The 21,800-nt window shown below is 46.1% G+C and overlaps 1 protein-coding gene across 3 annotated transcripts in view; it reads right to left on the bottom strand.

The window, feature by feature from the left end:
* The window catches only part of VAV1 (vav guanine nucleotide exchange factor 1), a 54,582-nt gene that overhangs the window by 10,180 nt on the left and 22,602 nt on the right, over positions 1–21,800 (bottom strand). The window contains exons 2-22 of one of the 3 annotated variants that reach the window (XM_007460583.1): positions 13,918–14,034; positions 13,352–13,410; positions 13,167–13,232; positions 12,849–12,957; positions 12,662–12,757; positions 11,616–11,684; positions 11,329–11,432; positions 10,598–10,697; positions 9,619–9,714; positions 9,332–9,400; positions 8,988–9,074; positions 8,811–8,896; positions 8,261–8,393; positions 7,855–7,964; positions 6,931–7,032; positions 6,604–6,701; positions 6,485–6,507; positions 6,263–6,308; positions 3,479–3,615; positions 3,089–3,154; positions 1,411–1,442 (exon numbers count right to left, since the gene is read on the bottom strand). In XM_007460583.1, coding sequence (XP_007460645.1) covers positions 1,411–1,442; positions 3,089–3,154; positions 3,479–3,615; positions 6,263–6,308; positions 6,485–6,507; positions 6,604–6,701; positions 6,931–7,032; positions 7,855–7,964; positions 8,261–8,393; positions 8,811–8,896; positions 8,988–9,074; positions 9,332–9,400; positions 9,619–9,714; positions 10,598–10,697; positions 11,329–11,432; positions 11,616–11,684; positions 12,662–12,757; positions 12,849–12,957; positions 13,167–13,232; positions 13,352–13,410; positions 13,918–14,034 — 1,805 coding nt within the window. The remainder of the gene's footprint in view (positions 1–1,410; positions 1,443–3,088; positions 3,155–3,478; positions 3,616–6,262; positions 6,309–6,484; positions 6,508–6,603; positions 6,702–6,930; positions 7,033–7,854; positions 7,965–8,260; positions 8,394–8,810; positions 8,897–8,987; positions 9,075–9,331; positions 9,401–9,618; positions 9,715–10,597; positions 10,698–11,328; positions 11,433–11,615; positions 11,685–12,661; positions 12,758–12,848; positions 12,958–13,166; positions 13,233–13,351; positions 13,411–13,917; positions 14,035–21,800) is intronic. The other 2 variants (XM_007460584.1, XM_007460585.1) reach the window with 2 other exon arrangements.

Here is a 21,800-nt window from a genome sequence, read left to right as displayed (position 1 = left end):
CCTTTCCCTACTCCCAGCCCTATCATATCCTGTGTCTTTATTTACAGTTTTGGTATTTTGCTCATCACAGATTCTTTTGCCTTGCTTTCGATTTTTTAAAATATTGCATTTAAATAGTTTGGATCTCGATGCCTGAGTTTCTTGGCACCCCCCTTAAATGTTGCACCCAAAGTCAGGGTCTCACTCTCCTCAATCCAGTTCCGGCCCTGGTGACCTGGTGACAACATCTGGCAGGGCAGGGGCAGAGTGAGCACAGCCTCAGGTGACCACGGTTTAAATCCTGGCTCTGCCACCTAGTCGCTCTGTGGCCTCGGGAACTGAGTTTGCTACTTTGAGCCCCAATTTCCTTTTCTGAAAAGAGGAGATAAAACTGCCCATCACAGAGGGACATTTCTGACAAGTGGCAATAATGCAGTTGGTGCACCTCATACATGGTAGGCATTCACGACACGGGTGTGTTATTATGCCCTTTGTGTAATAAGGTCAGGCTTCGGAGTCAGCCAAGCTTGGGTTCGAATCCGACCTCCTTCACTTCCTCACTTTGTGATACTGAACAAATCACTTGTCCTCTCTGAGCCTCGGTTTCCTCCTTTGCAGAAAGAGAGTTAAGAATAACACGTACCTCAAAGTGTTACTACCGGAATTGAATGTGTCCTTGAAGTGCTGACACACGGTCCTAAAAACAATACCGTAGCATGTCCGAATCTAAGATGCCAATGATTGTAAAATTCGCTGTGCTTTCGTGGGCAATTACGAAATAAAAATTAACTACCCATAAAATTAGGCAGAAGACTCAGACACCACTCATTGTAAGAGCCGTTCCAATGCCAGAGATGTTAAAACGTGGGGGAGAAAAATGTGTATTTTAGAATGCGTGAAATGCAGCCATAACAACGAGTGCTAATAATAACAGATAATAAAGTGCTTTTTGTGTGCCAGGAGCAGAGCTAAGCACTTTATAGGCTCATGGAAACCACCTAACAGGCTTATGAGGCAGATAGGATTAATCTGTTTTCCAGAGAGGAAAACTGAAGCACAGAGAAGCTGAGTTACTGGCCAAAGGTCACAGAGCTGGACAATATTGGAGTCAGGATTTGAACCCAGGTCAGTGGGCTCCAAAGCAACACTGAAAACCTCCATCCCTCACTGCTCTATCAGTAGTAGGCGCTGAAAAAAAAAAGGGGGTGGGGGTGGGGGTGGGGAGAGGGAACTGCCATTATATCATCACCATCATTTTCCTTCCAGTGAGAACATAATGTCCCAAAGTCAGGGAACTTCTTTTGTTTGTTCTCTCCTCAGCAGCCCCCAGCAGAGGGCTGGAGCCAGCAGTTAATGCCCACCCCAATGCCCAGCCCAGGCATCCACCCCAAAGCACCCCAAGTTGAAAATTAAAAAAGTGGTTCTACTTACCAGAGATGAACAGACAGGTCCTGAGGGGGACCCTGGGGACACAAAGACCAAGACTCAGGGCAAAGTGTCCAGCACTCACCAGGCTTCGGGGCACTACATTCATTCATTCATTCATTCATTTTTTCCACTATCATTTATTGGGGGCCTGTTATGTGCCAGGCACTGTGCGCTTCACTGGAAATACAGTCCCAGAGTCCAGGGGGAGAAATCGGTCCACCCTCAAATGAATCAGCTTTAAAGAGGCAGCTACGTTTGTAGGCAGAAATTGGAGAGATGTTCAGATCTTGGCTTCTGAATGCCATGTTCCAATGAAAGGACCCAGGCTCCTTGGGAAAATGGTTGATTCCAAGATTGGGGCAGAAAAAGTACAAGAGAAGTCTGCTATTGTGCTAGAAAGTAAGGAAGGGCTCAAAGAATGATGGGGACATGTCAAAAGGACAGAAGAGTCAGCCTGAAGGAGCTCCCATTGGTCAAGGGTGGGACAATTTTAAAATAAAAATCCAGGAACATTTCCTGAGATAGGTAACACACAGATACATAGATAGACACATAGAAGATTGATTGATAGATACATAGATACACAGATACACAGATAAATACATAGATGATTATTAGATACATAGATGATTGATAGATACACAGATACAGATGGATACACAGATAGATACATAAATAGATGATTGATAGATACACAGGTACACAGATGATTGACAGATACATAGATACAAAGATGATTGATAGATACATAGATGCATACATATATAATACCTAGATACATAGATTAGAAGAGACAGTTCTCCTTTACAGTAGAATATCTGCTAATAACTTCGCAGGAAAGGATGGAGTTGGAAATTCATAATGTAACTCCACAGTGGAGAAATGACCCCAAGCCGAAAAAGAAAAAGTCAAAGATATTTTTGGGAAAAGTATAAACATGTACTCTGGATTACATAATATACAATGATTTATATTATATATAATAATTTATATAATAGTATAATGTCCTTGTTGAATTTCATGTTTTTAAAACTCATGCTATGATTATACAAGAGAAGGTTCCTGTTCTTGGGAGATATTCAGAGATGAAGGAGAAATACGTCTGTAAACTTACTTTGAAGTATCTCAGGAAAAATAAATAATAGACATTTTTTAAATAAATAAATTGTGCAGAGAAAGATGATAGAGCAAATGGGACAAAAGGTTAACAGGTAGTGAATCTGAGTAAAGGATGTATGGAAGTTCTTTGCATTGTTCTCAGGACTTTTCTGGAAGTCTGAAATTACATAAAATGAAAGGGGCAGGGGCTTCCCTGGTGGCGCAGTGGTTGGGAGTCCACCTGCCCAAAAGCTGGGTAAGGAGGCACGGGGTGGGGAGTGACCCTGTAGAGAACCCCATTCGGTGCCCCAGAAGGAAGGCAGGGGTTGGCCAACCTTCCAGACCCTTGCTTCTCCTCTCGATGATGGAGAGGAGCTTCATACAAGAAAAACCAAAGAGGAAAGGACTGGCCATCCTTCCCAGGGTGGCCCCCTCTCGGGGCTCAGCCGTTGAGGTAGGGAGTGACCTGCCGTGATGGGCGGTCCCCTCCTGATCTCAGGAGCGTCTCCCCAACGCTGCAGAGGGTCGCAGGACCCTCTCTGAACTCCCCTGCCCTCTCTCCAGCCAGACTTGAGACACTCACATGCACGTAGGGCTTGACCCTGTTACAGGGAAACCAGCCAACTTCATTGGTAGACGTATTCCTGCCCTAAGAAGATGGGAGGGAAATATGGACAGAGAAGTTACAGGCATCCAACATGTGTGTGTGTGTGTCCATCTTTCACCCAACGGCCACTCTGCTTGGCCATCTATCTCTCCATGGCCTGGATGCCCAGAGAGGTGTCAATCAGTATCAACTTCCTGGGAAGACCACCAGCTCAGAAGGGCCAGGCCAGCCCCAGAAATCCCCATAGACGTCGCTCTCCCCAGAGCAGCCATGTCCAGCTGTGCCATGATCCCATTCCCAAGGTCACCTACACCCTGACCCCAAGCCCAGGTCCTTCTCCATCACTCCCACAGCCCCAGCCTGTACCTCCCACCAGTTCTGTTCGGCTTCGGCCTTGGTGAGTTCCACAATGTCTCCAGGGCTGAGGCGTAGAAAAGGTCCAATGGCTCCAGGGGGTGGAGGCAGCCCATAGTACTCCTGGCACACCTCCATCTTGGGCAGGCCTGGAGGGGGGGGGAGGTGGTGATACAGCACGGCTGGTAGTCCGGGACTTTCAAACCTGAGTCTCACCACTCACCAAGATGGCGAAAATTAAGACAGACAATACGGCAATACCAAGTGGTGGCAGGGATGTGGATGGAGCAACTGGAAGTCACCTGGATTTCTGGATTTTTTTTGTTTTTTTTTTTTTTTTTTTTTTTTTTTTTGCTTGAAGAAGTTTTTAATATGAAAATATTTTAAATAATTTTTTTTTGGCAAAAGCAGGGAGGGTGGCCACCACCCCGTAGCCCATTCCTACACGGCCGTAGGAATCCACTTTGGAAAACTATTTGGCTGTATCCACTAAAGCTAATTCCACTCCTGATATATCACCAAGAGAAATGAAAACATAGGTCCCAGAGAGTCATAGCCAAGAATGTTTACAGCAGCTCTCTTCACAAGAGCCAGAAAAATTGGCAACAAACCCAACGTCCTCAAGAAGATGGATAAACACAGCACAAAATACAATAAGCAACGAAAGAGAACAAATGACTGCTTCAGGCAACCGCACTAATATGCAGTAACTGAGCCCATGCTGTACAATTTCATATGTATGAAGTTCAAGGGCAGGCAAAACTAATCTATGATGATAGAGGTCAGACAGTGGTTCCCTCTGGGAGGCAGGATGGAGTACAGCAGTGAGTATGACCAACACCATCCAGTAAAACTTTCTGCAATGATGGAAATGTTCTATACATTAATCTGAATGGTGGTTACATGGGTGGAAGTTCAGTGAGCCATACATTTAAGATTTATTCATTTCATACACCTTATGGTATGTATTTTCTATCTCAATAGAAATATTTCAAAAAAACAAAAACCAGAAATATTTCTACCTCAATAGAAAATTATATATATATATATTTATATATATAAAATGGACATGAGCAAGTGTATATATGTGTACATATATATGAACATATATGTATTGGCTATGTTTAAATATATATGTATATATATAGACTCACATACACTCATATATATTTCCTCCTATTGAGGACATTTGGGTTGTCTGGTTTTTGACCAATAAAGCTGATATATACATTTTTGTATTTTATACATATGTATTATTATATTATATATATATATATATATATGTTCCTGCTATTGAGGACATTTGAGTTATTTCTAATTTTTGACTATTACAAATAAGACTATATATCTATAGTCTATATCTATAGATATATAGATATAGACTATAGATATATAGACTATATCTATAGACTAGATATATCTATAGATATATCTAGTCTATATCTGTATCTAGCTGTAGATACAGAACTACAGCTAGATAGCTATGTATCAGGATAGATGATAGATAGATGATAGATAGATAGATAGATAGATGATAGATAGATCGACCTGAAACTGAATCTTTACACTGATTCCGTATGACTATGAGCAAGGAGTTTATTTTTCTTGGCCACACCAAGTTCTTTAACAATGCCTTGCCGTCCTGCTTCCTAGCCTTCGTACATGCTGTTCCCTCTGCCTGGAACACTCCTGCCTCCTCATCTGTCTGACTACTCCTTATCCCTCAAGTGTCCACTTTAATGCCACCTCCTCTGAGAAGCCTTCCCTGAAGGCTCAGATTCATCAGGTTCCCCCGTTGAATGCTCTGGAAAACCCTCTACTTTGCCCACCTCAACTGGAATGACTTAGCCAAAGTCTGTCTCCTGCTACCAGCCTGGGAGCTTTGGAAGGACAGGAAGCACACTGTTTTTAGTCACCATTTGCCCCAGACAATATATACAGTAGATGCTGAATAAAAATCACCCATCACGACTGTGATCCCACAAACATCATTAATATATACCAAAATCCAGCCTTTCCCCTCTGCCATTGGGCTAAAAAGAATTCTGGCTTGGCCAAACCCTGCATCTCCTGCAACCATCCAGCTGGACTACACTTTGCTGAAACTACTCCATTATGGTAAGATTTTGTGATACAGAATCAGTAGGAGAAGGGATGAGGTATGCCCAGCCAGCTAAGACTACAGATGGAGTTTGTCAGCGAGAAAAAAAAAAAAATGCATTTATTTACAAAACAGAAACAGATTTATAGACATAGAAAACAAACTATGGTTTTCAAAGGGGAAAGGGAGGGGAGGAAGGATAAATTAGAAGTATGGGATTAACATATACACATTACTATATATAAAATAGATAGCAACAAGGATTTACTGTATAGCACAGGGAACTATATCTTCTAATAACCTATAATGGGAAATAATCTGATATATATCTATATATATCTATATATATATATATAACTGAATCCCTTTGCTGTACACCTGAATCATTGTAAATCAGCTATAATTCAGTTTTAAAAATACGTATATACATAAAAATGTGAATGGGAGAGAAAGGGCATCTTAACAAGGATTTCTATGTTCCGTGCATCCCCTTCACAGTGTTTGAGCAGAGCTAGTAAAGAATCTGAGTTCATTATTTATAAATTCCTTTGGGGTTTCTAGGGCTGGAACAAATGCTTTCTAAGCAGGGCATTATGTGGTCATTAATATAATTGTTGAGATCTGCCCCTGGGCCAGCATCACTGAGGCAGACTAGATTTATTTCTGCCCCCACACAGCGCCCCCTTCTGACTCACCCAGCTCATTCCTCTTTTTGTCTTGAGCCCGCCGATGTGGCTTATCCTGGAGGGAGGGACCAAGAAAGCAAGTATCGCTGCCTGTGCCCAGCCTGAGGGCTCCTCAGCCCTTACCTGAGCACCCAGCAAAGAGCCATGCCCACTGCCAAGGGCTCCCGGGTCCTGCCTTCCCTACCCATCCCCCTGATTTTCCACGCACAGAAAGGAGCATGGGGGTCTTACCTTCTTCATAGTTCCTGCAAAATCTATGAGAGGGTAAAGGAAATACTAGTCAGAATGGGAACCCCCCCCCTCCCTCCGTGCAGAAGCAAGCCCACCTCCCAACTTCAGTCTCCTGGTACCTTGCCCGTGTCGACCACATGGAGGGACCCTCCCCAGACACTCCTTGTGTGCAGGTGCACGGCACCGCTGGCAACGGTAGCCCTGATAGAAAGTGCCTCTGGGTTGCAGGGAGAAGATAAAGAAGAGAGTCAGTGATGTTGAATGAACACAGCCAATCGTTTTACCAACAACATAAAGGGCCCCTTTGTGTTCTCTTTAGAGCAGGACAGAGATGGAGAAGCTAAAGGTCAAAGGAGGGCCTCCCCGCTCCCAACTCAGGGCCATGACAGCCAAAAAGGAAGAGCCAACCCAGCCCAGGACCCAGGCCCATCCTCCCAGACTCCCACCTCAGCAGCATCTGGCAAGCCTTGCAGGACGTGGTGTCCTCAAAGGAAAACATCTGGAAGTCATGCCCGTTGGCAGTGGCGTTCTCGGGGTAGATGTTGGAGCTGGGGAGGGAAGATAATTCCATGCAACGGAAGAGGATTCAGCCATAAAAGGGAATGGAGTACCAACACACACTGCAGTGCGGATGGATGAAAACTTCATTCTTTTTCATGGCTGAATACTATTCCATTGCATGGGTATGCCCTGTTGTGTTTGTCCATCCATCCATTGATGGACATTTGCATTGTTGCCACCTTTTGGCTGTTGTGAATAGTGCTGCAATGAACATGGGTGAAGACAGAAAGCGACTTAGTGGTTGCCAGGGGCTGGGAGCAAGGGAAATGGGGAGTGATCACTTAATGGTCGCAGGGTCTCCTTTGGGGTGGATGAAAATGTTCTGGAACTGGATAGAGGTGATGGTCGCACATTGTGAACGTACTAAATGCCATTGAAATGTACACTTTAAAATGGCTATGTTTGGGGAACTCCCTGCTGGTCCAGTGGTTAGGAGTCCATGCTTTCACTGCCAAGGGCCTGGGTTCGATCCCTGTGGGGGAACGAAGATCCCACAAGCCGTGCAGCACAGCCAAAAAAAAAAAAAAAAAAAAAAAAAGTCTAAGTTTTTGTTATGTGAATTTCACCTCAAGAAAAAGAAGGAGGAGGAAGGATTTTCAGGCTGGTGACTGAAGCTTACGAAGACTTGGCATTCTGGTGATGCACACAGCCTTAAAAGACTGTCCCTCTCATTTCCCAGATGAGGAAACTGAGATTCAGAGTGGTGCCATGGCAGAGATGAGACGACAGCACAGAATCGCCTCCCAGATCCTGCACCCAAATGCTACAGTCCTCTGAGGCTAGAAAGATGGAGGACGAGGGGGTCTTACATGGCCATCTCGAACTGCTCCAACCATTTCTTCTTCAGTTCTCGTGTCTTGAAGAACAGCTCATAGCCCTGGGCACCTTGGTCCTCAATCAGGAGGAACATGTGAGTCCACTGCAGGGAAGCAGGGTTGAAAATGAAGGCACCTGCTCGGAAGAGGGTGGGACCACACGCCCATCGACCCTACCACTGTGGGGAGAAAAGGGTCAAGCCAACTACAGCCTGTCTGCTCCCAGGAGAGCCATGCATGGGTTACCAGGCAAAGGGCTGCCCAGGAGAAGCAAATACACATTGACAAATCTAAAATCACACAACACACGCACTGGCATTCCAAAGGCCAAGTGGAGAGCTCAAGCTGCATTGAGGATCCCCAGCACTGAGGTTCCCCAGTTACAGCCTCCAAGCCTCACCTTCTTGTTGTCCCGCTCTCCGGAGGAGTCATCTCTAACCTGGAAGCTGTGCAGGTTCACAAAGTCCTTGAGGTCGTAGGTGTCCCCTCGGCGCTTACAGATGAGCAGAGCTTTGTCGAGCAGGAAGGCGTACCTGGAAGCAGCTGGGTCAGGTGGCCCTGTCGGGCCCCTCCTTAAGTCCCCACCAGCTCTCTGCCTGATCCCCTCCCACCTTCCGGGCCCCCGCCCTGCTGCCAATCTAGGATTCCTGCCCTTTTCCTCCTCTGTGGCCAACTTGGCCGTGCCTACCTCACCCACGTGATCCTTACAGGTCCTGCCACCTGTCGTTCTTCGCTCCTCCCACACATCCATGCTGGCTCTGCCCCACCTCTCCATCCAGGCTCCACCCACTGGTCTGTGTGGCCTCACCCAGCTGTCTATCTAGAAATAGGGCCAAGTCCCTGCCCAGACTCCACTCCAGATCCGTGTTGGCTCTTTCCACCTGCCTAACTAGTAGCCTGGCCCCGCCCCTGTCCAGGCTCCACCCCAGATCCGTGCTGGCTCCACCCACCTGTCCATCTTGGAGCGCCGCTCCACAGAAGTGATCTTGAGCTCGCCATCGATCTTGGGTCGGCCATAGTGGGCCAGAGACTGGTCCTACACAGCAAACAGGGTGTCTGGTAAGGGGCCACGCAGGAGACCAAACCCCCTCCCCACGTGGCCACGGCCCTGGCCATGCCCGCCTCACCAGGTTCTCGATGGACAGCTGGAAGTTGGTGATCTGCCTCAGCGTCTCGTTGTCGCGCTTGACCTCGTTCACGCACTGTGCCAAGTCCTGGGGGTGGGAGAGGGGTGAGCCCGGGCCCCCCCCCACCTGGCCGGAGACAGGGGGGCAGCCCCCAGCAGCGGCTGGCAGAAGGATGTCACTGTCCCCAAGGGGGACGCTGCTAATAACTCACTCGGCGGAGAGGTGTGTCCCCGTGGGGTGGAGGCAGGGGTGGCCCGTGGGTATGACCGTGCCTGGATGGTACTCACTGACTTGCATGCGTATGTGTGTGTGTGCCCCCGCCACCCCTGTGTGTGAGCACTCACCCTCATGGCATCCAGGCCCAGCCGCAAGTTCTCCTTCTCTGTTGCGTCCTGCGTGTGTTTCACCAGCTCCTGCGTGACGCACAGAGACGCATATCACCCGGGGCCTCTGCCCTCTCATCCTGGGGAGCCTTCCAAACACGCTTGGCCCGCCAGCTCCCTCTCCCTCCTTCCGCTGTCCCTAGAGGCATGGCCCCAATGACCCCACCCAGAGAGGGGAGCCCAGCCCCCAGGAGCCCTTGCAGGGAGGTCGATGCGCCAAACCCATGCCTGGGCGCCCCCTTGGGCACCTGGAGAAGGAGGTGATACTTGAGGACCCGCTGCATGGGCACCATTAGCAAGTCCCGTAAGGTGAACCTCCCGTTGTTCGCTCGCTGAGAACATTCCTGGGAGATTGGAGAAAGAGGTGAGTGAGAAGAGGTAGAGGCAGGTGGGGATCTTTATAGCACCTGAAGCTTCATCTCTCCCCCAAGGAAATAAGGAAGAATGCCACGGGGTGAGGGGTGGTTTAAGACCCAGCTGGAAGGCTGCCTGGGGAAGAGGTCCAGGATTCCTCAGCTGAGGGGGGCTGGAGAGGGGGAGATCGACAGGTCTGGAGGGTCCCCACTGTGGAGACCAGAGAAGCTGATGGACGGCACACGGAAGCCATTCCTCAGCATCCCTGCCCCGTCTGTGCTCCCACTAGACACACGGGTCCAGGGTGGGGTTCAGTCCAGGATCAGTGCTCAGCCCAGGATCAGGACTTGGCTGGGATCGGGGTTCTGTGTGAAGTTGGGGTTCAGCCCAGACTTGGGGCACAGCCAGGGTTGGAGCTCTGGCTGGGGTTCAGTGTGCCCTCAGACTTCAGATCAGGGTCAGGACTTCAGCCTGGCATCAGGGCTCAGCCCAGAGTCAAGGCTTAGCTGGGGTCAGGGCTCAGCCCAGAGTCAAGGCTTAGCTGGGGTCAGGGCTCAGCCCAGAGTCAAGGCTTAGCTGGGGTCAGGGCTCAGCCCAGTGTCAAGGCTTAGCTGGGGTCAGGGCTCAGCAATCTGGCCCATCTTCTCCTGGTCCATTTCTCCCAGTTGGCTAGTCAGTACCACCCTCCACAGACCTTCAGCGGGCCAACTTCTGGCTGGGCTGCAACAGAAAGGGATGCCATCTCCAGCTCGGTTTCCTCTCTACTGCCCCTGGAGCCTGGGAAGGAGTGGGAGACACACACACACACATACACACACACACACACACACACACACACACACACACACACACAGATGTAGCCCATCCCCCCACCTCCAGCTTCATCTGCACATCCTCCCGGGCTGTAGCCACACGGTCCAGGTGCTTGCTGGCCGACTCCACCTGGCTGCAGTAGCGGCCATAGATGAGGAACCTGCGGGAAGAGGACAGGTGTCCGGGGAATGGCAGCTGGCACCAAGGTCAGGCAGATCTTGGTGTCAGTCCCAGCCCCACCTCTTCCCAGCTGCATGACACTGAGCCTCAGTCTCCCTGTCTGTAAAATGGTCATAACAATGGCACGCCACACACACACACACACACACACACACACACACACACACACACACACACATATGGGGTTATTATAGCATTAAATGAGATAAAGCACAAGAAGCTCTTATCAGAGCACCTGGTGGATCGTCTCTGCTCAATGTTCATTTATTTAATAAGCATTTATTGATCACCTACTGTGTGCCAAGCCCCATGTTAAGCACTTTAAGCATCAATTTACTCAATCCTCACCACAACCCCAGGAGATACGTTCCTGGATCACGCTGATTTTATAGATGTGGAAGCAGAAGCACAGAGAGGTTAAGTGACTTTCCAACGCCACACAGCTCTCAAGAGGAAGAGCTGGGAATTTAACCAGAGATGGGCAGCCCCTTGCCCATGAGCAAAGAAGGAAAAGCCCTCTCTGTCCAGTGGTCTATGAGGGTAGGACCTCCCAAATGCCCACTCAGGGCAGGGTGACCTCCAGAGATCTGGGCTGGCCAGCTGGGTCTCACCTCTCCTTGTATTTGATGAAGACCTGGTAGAGGGTGGGTGCACTGGGGTTGGCCAGGGCTTCCTTCATCTCCTTTAGGAAGTGGGTGTGCACGCGAAGCAGGTCCTACTCGGAGAGAGGGGTAAGGGCTGGGGCGGGAGCCTGGGGCTCGGGATACCGGTTGGGAGAAGGGTCATCCACCCACCCTATGTCATTCATCTTCCACCCCCAACACTCCAGGGACAGGCGAAGCCAGCAGACCATCCCCACTGGACAGAAGTCCGGGAGGGCGGGAATTGGTCAGTTCACCTCAATGTTGATGAAGATGATCTCAACGTCTTGGGGTTTAAGGAACCGCTGCAAGGGCTTCATAAAATGCTGTGGGGGGTTGGGGGAGACAAGGATGAAGGATGAAGGAGTCCCAGAGAGACGGGGAGGAGGAGACAGAGACGGAAAGGGTAACAAAATGTGGTCCATCCATGAAAAGGAGTGAAGCACTGACACACGCTACAATGTGGATGAACCTTGAAAACATGATGTTCAGTGAGAGAAGTGAGACACAAAACACCACATAGTGTATGAGTCCATTTAAATGAAATGTCTAGAATAAGTAAATCCATAGAGACAGAAAGTAGATTAGTGGTTGCCAGGGGCTGGGAAGAATGGGGATTTAAGGGGTGATGGCTAAGGAATATGGGGTTTCTTTGGGGGATGATGAAAATGTTCTAAATTTGGGAATTCCCTGGCGGTCCAGTGGTTAGGACTCCGCACTCTCACTGCCGAGGGCCTGGGTTCAGTCCCTGGTCTGGGAACTAAAGTCCCACAGGCTGCGCAGTGCAGGCCCCCGCCCACTCCCCACCAAAAAAAAAAAAGAAAGAAAAAAATGTTCTAAAATTAAGCAGTGGTACACAACATTGTAAATCAACTGTACTGCAATAAAAATGTTAAAATAAACTGTGGTGACGGTTTTACACCCTTGTGAATATACCAAAAAACATTAAATTATAGATGTTAAATGGGTGAAATGTATGGTATATTGATTACATCTCAATAAAACGGTTAAAAAAAGAGATGCCCAAAGGACAAAGAGCAACTAGAGAGTGAGAGACAGTAACAGAGATAGACGGACAGAGATGAGGATACAGGAAAAGCGAGAGACAGGGATAAAGAGACACAGAAGGAGAGAGAGATAAACAGAGGAAGAAGTAGGGAGAGACCCAGAAGGACCAGAGACGAGGAGAGACAAAGAAATACAAAGCAGTGGGGACAGGTAAGAGCCCCAGGCCCGCAAGGGATGGATGACGCCTCTCTGCTCTGCGCATGCGCATGGCAGGGGCGGGGACTGAGCATCGCACCTGTTGGATGGAGCCCAGCGTGTCCGTGTACTTCTCTTCCGTCTGCTGGATCTCCCGCAGACAGCAGCACCGCTTGTCATACTCTGTCATCTTGGGCTGAGAGCGGAGAGGAGAGGCCGGTGTTGGGGTGTCCGGGGCCGCGCCCCACCCATGCGCCTGCCCCGCCCGGCCCTGCTCTCCCACACACCGGCATGGGCAGGGGCTCTGTGCGCATGAGGTCCTCGTACACCTCGTCGCCCTCGGCCTCCTCGTTCTCCACGCAGTCGTACAGGTCCTCATCGTCCTCCACCGTGTCGCTGTGGATGCGGAATCAGGCAGGGCCCGTGGCTTCCCCCAGACCAGGGACCCTTCTGATCCCCTGGGGCAGGGTCCCGTCCCCTCAGACCCCCTGGGGCAGAGCCATGTCCCCTCAGACACTCAGCAGGATGCTGATCCCCTCATACCCCAGGGCAAGGTCCTGTTCCCTCAGACCCCCCGGGGCAGGGTCGTGGTCCCAGACACTCACTCGATCTGGTCGGACAGGCCACTGTAGATGTCCTCATCACCCACACTCTCCTCAGTGGGGAAAGGCCTGGGGGAGCCAGGATGGTGTGAGCCAGAGGCCAGAGGGCCAGGTGGGGAGGGAGCTTCCAGGTGGAGGAGTATTGGGGCCAAATGGGTCCAGAGCTGTCGGCTCAGACAGTTACTCACATGATCCCCTTGTTCTGGGCAATTGGGGTCCAGGACAGAGCGGACAGAGTGTAGATGACCTGTGACAAGGGCCGAGGCTGCTCAGCGAGTCCGTTGCCCATCCACATGCCAGAACACAGCCTCCAAGCACCTGACCTTGAGGTTAGACCCCCATATGCCCCTGGGAGCCTAATTTGGGATTTTTCCACCTTCCCATTCCCCGACGTCAGCATGTCAGCGTTCCTTTAACTGAGCACCCACCACTTGAACCCCTTGCTCTATTCAATCCTCATAATCACTCAGAGAGGATGGAGTGATATTACTTCCAAGTTAGACATGGGACTTAAGGCTCAGAGAGGCGTGGCCACATATCTGAGCTCACACAGCAATTGGTGGAGCAAGGACTCAAACTCAGTTCCACATGTCCTAAGCCAGGCTCTTTGCAGCTGGTGTACAGCTTGGTCTGGCCCATCAGCCCTTCCCCCGTAGCCTTTGGCTTGCCCAGTGTAGACGTTCATGGAAATGAATTGAAACCCAATCTTTGGGCTCTCAGTGTCCAGCTCACAGGCAGCTCAGTCCCAGCTCACCTTCCCGAAATCCTGCACATCAAAGAGGTCAAAGGCCTCAAAGAGCTCACTCCGCTTGAGGCCAAACTTCTCATAGCAGGTAGACAGGAAGGTGCGGATATTCTTGAGGCACAGGAACTGTGGAGAGATAAATGAGAATGGACAGAACATAATGGGACAGGGGAGAAGCTGACCCTTGGCCATCCGGCTTGGGGACTGGCGCAGAAGAGGAAAAAGCCCCCCCCCACACCGAGTAAAGGTCAAGCTGTACCCGAAGCCGGTATACCCCTGAATCTTTTTTTTATTGAGGTAAAATTCATAAGATATAAAGTTAACCATTAACAGATAACAAAATGTGGTGTATACATACATATGGAATATTCCTCAGCCATTAAAAAGGAATGAAATTTTGATTTATACTACAACACAGATAAACCTTGAAAACTATGCTAAGTGAAATAAGCCAGACACAGAAAGGTGAATATTGTATGATACCACCTACATGAGAATAGGCACATCCATAGAGACAGAAAGTATGGTGGTGGGTAACAGGGGCTGAGGGAGACGAAAAGGGAGTTAATGTTTAATGGGGACAGAGTTTCTGTTGGGGAAGATGAAAAAGTTTTGGACGTAGTGGTAACAGTTACACGACATTGTGAATGTATTAAACGCCACTGAATTGTACACTTACAAATGGTTAAAATGACAACTATTATCATTTTATTTACATATATCAGTCATATATCTTTATATAAAATTTTATTTATAATTATAAAATATATTTATATCATTTTACTTATATATATAATGATAAAAATTAGGTATAGTTTACCACAATAAAAAAGTTTAACCATTATATTTCTTTTTTTAATTAATTTTTACTGGAGTATAGTTGAGTTACAATGTTGTGTTACACATACATACCTATATACATACATGTATATGTATGTATGTATGTATAACTGAATCACCTTGCTGTACATTGAAACTAACACAACATTGTAAATTAACCATACGTCCATTTTTTTTAAATCAAAAAAAAAAAGAAATATCCTTGAACTTTTCAATTTCATGAGCCAACACATTGTTTTTTTGTTTAAACCAGTTTGGGTTGTGATTTGCAACCAAAAGATTCTAGGTGATATCTCAGTTAAACATACAAGATGTCATTCTGGCTTTGGGGTGGTGGGTTCTGATGTAAACAAGCCCTCACGTCCTTGCATTTGCCCATCATCAGCTCATCAAATGTCCCAATGGGATCAACTCTCTCTAACCTCTCTCAGATTCTAAAGGATTCTAACCAACCTCCCCACCACCAGCCTCCCCCAGCACGCGGAGCTGGCCTCTCCCATGGCCCCCCGGCACTCTCAAGGAACTCGGTGTGCACCAAGATTCCTGAAGCATATTCATCAGGAGAGCTGGCTAAAATGCACCTTGCAAAGCCACATATTTTGTGACTGCTTTCATATGAAATGTCCAGACCAGGCAAATCCAAACAATGGAATATTACTCAGCCATAGAAAGGAACAAAGTACTGTTTCATGCCACTATGTGAATGAATCTTGAAGACATCATGCTCAGTTAAAGAAGCCAGTCACAAAAGCCACATAGTGTATGATCCCATTTATATGAAACGTCCTGAATAGGCGAATCCTTAGAGACAGAAAGCAAGTTAGTGGTTTGCCAAGAGCTGGGGAGTGGGCAGAATGCTTAATGGATACAGGATTTCTTTCTTTTCCTTTTTTTTTTTTTTTTTTTGGCCGTGCCACAAGGCTTGCAGCATCTTAGTTCCCTGACCAGGGACTGAACCCCGGCCACGGCAGTGAAAGCTCTGAGTCCTAACCACTGGACTGCCAGGGAACTCCCTGGATATGGGATTTCTTTTGGGGGTGATGAAAATGTTCTAGAATTAGACAGTGGTGAAGGCTGCACAACTTTGTGAATATATTAAAAACCACTGGACTGTACACTTTAAAATGGAGAATTTTATAGTATATGAATTATATCTCAGTTTTTTTAAAGTGCATCTTCCAGGTTCATCCCCTCATACTACTCAGTCAAACTCCACTGGACACCCTAGTCAGGTCCCACCCCTCCTCTGCCCACAGCCCTCCAGGGCTCCACCCTCCTTCAGGTAAAAGCCAAAGTCCTCCCCATGGTCCACAAGGCCCTGCACGACCTGCCCTGTCCCCTCCATGCCCTCCCCTCCTCCCTCTCTCCCTCTCACTTACTCTGCTCCAGCCACAAGGGGTGCCTCACTGTTCCTGCAACACACCTGCACCAGGACCCTTGCATTGGCCGTTCCCTCTACTTGGAATGCACTGCTTGGACACTGAATGGTGTCACCTCTAAAACTCATGTGTTGAAATCCTAACCCCCAGGACCTCAGGATGTGATTATATTTGGACATAGGGTCTTTAAAGAGATAATTAAGGTAAAATGGGATCATATAGTTGGGGCTCTAATCCAATCTGACTGGTGTCCTTATAAGAAGAGGAGATTAGGACACAGACGCGCACAGAGGGAAGATCACGTGAGGACACAGGGAGAAGGTGGCTGTCTGCAAGCCAAGGAGAGAGGCCTCAGAAGAAATCAAACCTGCTGACACCTGGACTTCCAGCCTCCAGAACTGTGAGAGAACACATTTCTGTTGTTTAAGCCCCCAGGTGTGTGGTACTTTGTTACAGCAGCCCAGGCAAACTCATATACTCCAATGTGCACAAGGTTCCTGGCTACCTTCTTCAAGCCATTCCTCAAAGGTCACTTTCTCCATGAGGCCTCCTCTGACCACCCTATTTTAAATTGCAACCCCCCTCCTCTGGCATTTTCCATCCCCTCCAACTATGCTTCATTTCTTTCTTTTGTTGTTCATCTCCCCCAGATCAAATGCTAGTTTCAGGAGAACAGGGCCATTGTTTTGTTTCTTGGTGGACATCCAGCATCTAGAATAGACCCTTGATAGATATTTGTTGGATGGATGGATGACAGTGGGGGGCCTGGAAATATGCATTTTTAACAAGCTCTCCAGGCAAATCCCAGGTACTTACTAACCCCTATTCTGTGATTCTACAGTAACAAAATTTGCATTTTGGGGATGCCTACTTCACGTGGTTGGGCACTCAGACTTATTCCTTTCTCTTGATAACCCCGTGAGTTTTTCATGCCCATTTTACCTCTGAGCAAGCAGGCTCAGAGAGGGAAGGAAAGTTGCCCAAGATTATTAACAGTGAGAGTAAGTCTGTGGCTGGGACTTCCCTGGCGGTCCAGTGGTTAAGGCTCCATGCTTCCACTGCAGGGGGCACGGGTTTGATCCCTGGTCAGGGAACTAAGATCCCCCGCATGCCATGCAGCATGGCCAAAAAAAGAAAAAAAAAAATGTATGCACAGGGAACTCTGCTCAATATTATGTAACAACCTAAATGGGAAAAGAATTTGAAAAAAAATAGATACATGTATATGTATAACTGAATCACTATGCTGTACACCTGAAACTATCACAGCATTGTTAATCAACTATACTCCAATATAAAATAAAAACTTTAAAAAAAAAGGGTAAGTCTGTGGCATAGAAAATATACTTGTGCTTACCAAAGGGGAAAGGTGAGGGGAGGGATAAATTAGGAGTTTGGGATTTACAGATACACACTACTGAATATAAAATAGATAAACAATAAGGACCTACTGTAGAGCACAGGCATCTATATTCAATACTCTTGTAATAACCTTTAATGGAAAAGAACCTGAAAAAGTACATATATATATACACTATATATAACTGTATCACTTTGTTGTACACTTGAAACTAACACAACATTGTAAATCAACTCTGCTTCCATTTTTAAAAATCCAAATAGATAGATAGATAAACAAACAAATAAAACAAAATGAGTAAGTCCATAGAAGAGCTGAAATTTAACTCCAGGATGGTGTGAATCTGGAGCCAGTTTTCTTGACTATAGCTTCAGTGCTTTGCGTTGCATGCAGTGGAAACCAGCATGAGCTCCCGCCACGTGCTCCATTCCCAGCACTGTCTATATATTGTTTTAAATTTATGTATTTTTAAATAAAAATTGTATATATTTAAGGTGTGCAACAGGACGATTTGATATGTTTATTCATAGTGAAAGTATTACTACGGTCCAGCTAATAAACATATCAGCTCTTCCCATAGTCGCCATGTTTTTGTGTGTGATGAATGCTGTTGAAATCTACTCTCTTAGCATATTTACGGTGTTACTAAGTACAGTCACCACGCCTGTACCCTAGACCTCTAGACTGACTCATCCTATGTAACTTCAACTTTATACCGATTAACCAAAGTTTGCCCATTCATTTCCCTACCCCCACCCCAGCCCCTGGTACCTGTCCTTCTACTCCCTGCTTCTACGAGTTTTACTCTTTCTATATAGAGAGATCAGCTCACCAAAATTAATTTAAAAATTAAACAGGACTTCTATGGCGTGTGTGATTCAGATATATATATATTTTCAGATTCTTTTCCATTATAGGTTATTACAAGATATTGAATATAGTTTCCTGTGCTATGCAGTAAGTCCTTGCTGGTTATCTATTTATTTTTTATTTTTTATATATTTTTTGGCTGCATGGGTCTTCGTTGCTGCGCGGGCTTTCTCTAGTTGTGGCGAGCGGGGGCTACTCTTCGTTGCGGAGCACAGGCTTAGGCATGTGGGCTTCAGTAATTGTGGCTCGCGGGCTCAGTAGTTGTGGCTCGCGGGCTCTAGAGCACAGGCTCAGTAGTTGTGGCACACAGGCTTAGTTGCTCCGTAGCACGTGGGATCTTCCCGGACCAGGGCTCAAACCCGTGTCCCCTGCATTGGCAGGTGGATCCTTAACCACTGAGCCACCAAGGAAGTCCCAGTTATCTGTTTTATATACAGCAGGGTGTATATGTTAATCCCAAACTCCTAACTTATAGAAATGTTTTTATCAATTTAAATGTTTCTTTGTATTCCTAGCTTCTTGAAAAGTTTTTCTATTTGCTCATTTTATTGAATCAGGAATGGATGTTGACTTTCATTAAGTGATTTTAAAGATCCGTACAGGGCGATCATGTGTATTTTGTTCTTGATTCTATTAATGTAGTGAGTTATATTAATCTAATCCCCAACATAAACCTTTGATTCTCTCTGAATGACTCTAAATTTTTCTCTGCATTTGAGAAAGGTAGAAATGAGTCACATGTTATCTATGGGCTCTAAAATGTAGGTGTAAGACCCTGGTTATAATTTTACTCAGTGTCATTAATTCCTTTGTATCTAAAAATTATAGATTTTTGGAGGCTATTCTGCCTCGATATTTGTGGATGCTTTTCCTGGCACGCATGTGGCCACATTTAAGTCAGGTCAGAAATGATTAAAATGATGAATAAAGGGAATTTATTTTTAAATTTAAATATATATATATATATATATATATATATCATATTTATATGAGAGGTATCATGGAATCCTTGCAACAATCCTGCAAAATAATTAGGATCATTATCCTTGTTTTACAGGTATGGAAACTGAGGCAGGGACAGGCAGCTGGGGTGCAAAGTCAGGCAGCTGCATTTATGAATCAATTCAATGCACACTGTTCTTTGTATCTGTGAATCTCACACTTTCATCTCTTCAGATTGTACCTTCTTCTCAATTATTGCCACATCCACAGCCTACCTAAGCCATTCTATGTGGAACATGGACCTTAAATTAACTTTAACATAAATTAATGTATTTAAGGAGAGAACATCCTACTCTCAAAGGAAACCAGGATTGAGTGCTCTAAGCAGAAGCCAGTGTAAAATAAATATGATGTAAACAGTGTTATACGTCATATTTATTAGCTGGACCCTGTTGCTTGCCCAAGGCCTGTTCTGTCAAAAAGAGATTAGCAGCTATGACAGATGCATAAAAGACACAGTAACAATTCAACATCCATTTATATTCAAAGAAAGAGAGGAAAAAGAACTCTTGGCAAAGTGGGAATGGAAAGGAACTTCTGTAACCTGATAAAGAGCATCTTGAAAAAACCTTCAACCTTCGTCTTAAGTCAAAAGCAAAACATTATACTTCAGAGAGAAATGCTGCAAAGATTTTTTTTTGAAATAAGAACAAAGGCAAGGGTGCCCGCTGACCATTCCTATTAACTATACTAAAGATCTTAGCCTGCATTGTAAGACAAGACAAAGAAATAAAAGGAAAGACAGAAAAGAAAGAAATATCAGTACGATGTTCATATTTGCAGACACTATGATTGCCAACATAGATAATCCTGAAAGAATATACACATAAATAACTGGAATTAATAAAATAGCAATGTTACTGAACACGAAATCAACACACAAGTTTTATTGCATGTCGGTACATCAGCAACAATCAATCGGAAAATGTGTCTTTTTTTTCAAGATTACATTTGCAAAATTTTAGAATAAGCAAAACTAACCTATGGTGATAGAAGTCAAATCAGTGGTTGCTTCTGGGCTGGGGAGGGTGATAGAGATCGACTCAGAAAGCCCACAAGTGATAGAAAAGTTCTGTATCTTGATAAGGGTATGGGTTGCACAAGGGCACACGTTTGCCAGAACTGATTGGATGGTAAATTGAAGAGCTGAGTATTTTTGTGTATGAAAATTGGGCTTCAACTTTAAATGGATAGCATTTCCCATCGCCTAAAAAATGTAAAACAAACAGTCGACCGAAAAAGCTGATTAATATCTAACACATCTAACAAAAGAAGTACAAATCCTTTATGGAATAAATTATAAAATTTTACGGAAAGATATGAAGGAAGATCTAAATAAATAGAGTGAAATACATACTAATTCTTATCTAGAAAGGCTCAGTATTTTTTACAATTTCAGCCTTCTCCAAAATTGAGCTATAGATCCAATGCAATTTCTATTAAAAGCCCAGAATGGTTTTTCATTGAACATCTTTCATGTGACCATCACTGAACTCCAGGGCTTTCTCTCAAACCTACTACCTTCAATCCCTGGAGCCAGTAGGAATATCCTGGGATGGTAAAGTAGGGAACAGGATGGAGAATAAATTCCCAAAGCATACAAGAAGGGAATTCCCTGGTGGTCCAGCAGTTAGGACTCCACCCTCTCACTGCCGAGGGCCTGGGTTCAATCCCTGGTTGGGGAGCTAGGATGCCTCAAGCCCCAGCAGTGCAGCCAGAAAAAAAAGGATACGAGAAGATCCTACTTGCTGTGTGTCTTTGGGCAAATCACTTCCCCTCTCTGAACTTGTTATGAAAGTTCCTAAATAATGGGCCATCATAATGCCTACTGTGTCATGTTGTTGTAATATGATAGAATAATGCATGTAAAGGGCTTGGCATGGTGTGAGCCCTCAGTATCTGGAAATGATCATTATCATCCTCACTATCATCAAGATCACCATTATCACCATAAGCATACCCATTGCTATCACCATTATTACCATCATGATTATCACATCATCACTGTTATTATCACCACCATCATCATCATCACCATCATCTTCAGCATCATCAACATCACCATCATAATCACCACTACCACCACCATCATCATTACCATCATCATCTTCACCATCACCATCATCATCATCAATATGACCATCATAATCACCATCACCACCACCATCACTATCACAGTCATCATCGTCGCCATCGTCATCACCACTGTCATCATCACTATCGCTGTAATCACCATCATCATCTTAGCTCCAGCTGGAAAGCCCAAGAGCATTCACTGACCCATCAATTTTCAGAACTGGAAAAGACCTCAGGTATCAACTAGTCTCCAATGTTCATCACCCAGAGAGAGGAAAAAGCCCAGAGAGTAAGAAGGACTTATTCAAGGTCACAAGGCAAATTGGGTATCTCGTAGCACCTCCCAGGCCTTAGTTCTATTCCTG

Source organism: Lipotes vexillifer, unplaced genomic scaffold (assembly GCF_000442215.2).
Source record: "Lipotes vexillifer unplaced genomic scaffold, Lipotes_vexillifer_v1.1 scaffold1011, whole genome shotgun sequence".
Classification (NCBI taxonomy): domain Eukaryota; kingdom Metazoa; phylum Chordata; class Mammalia; order Artiodactyla; family Lipotidae; genus Lipotes; species Lipotes vexillifer.
The sequence above is the reverse complement of the archived record's forward strand: the minus strand, read 5'-3'. Positions and strand labels throughout refer to the sequence as shown.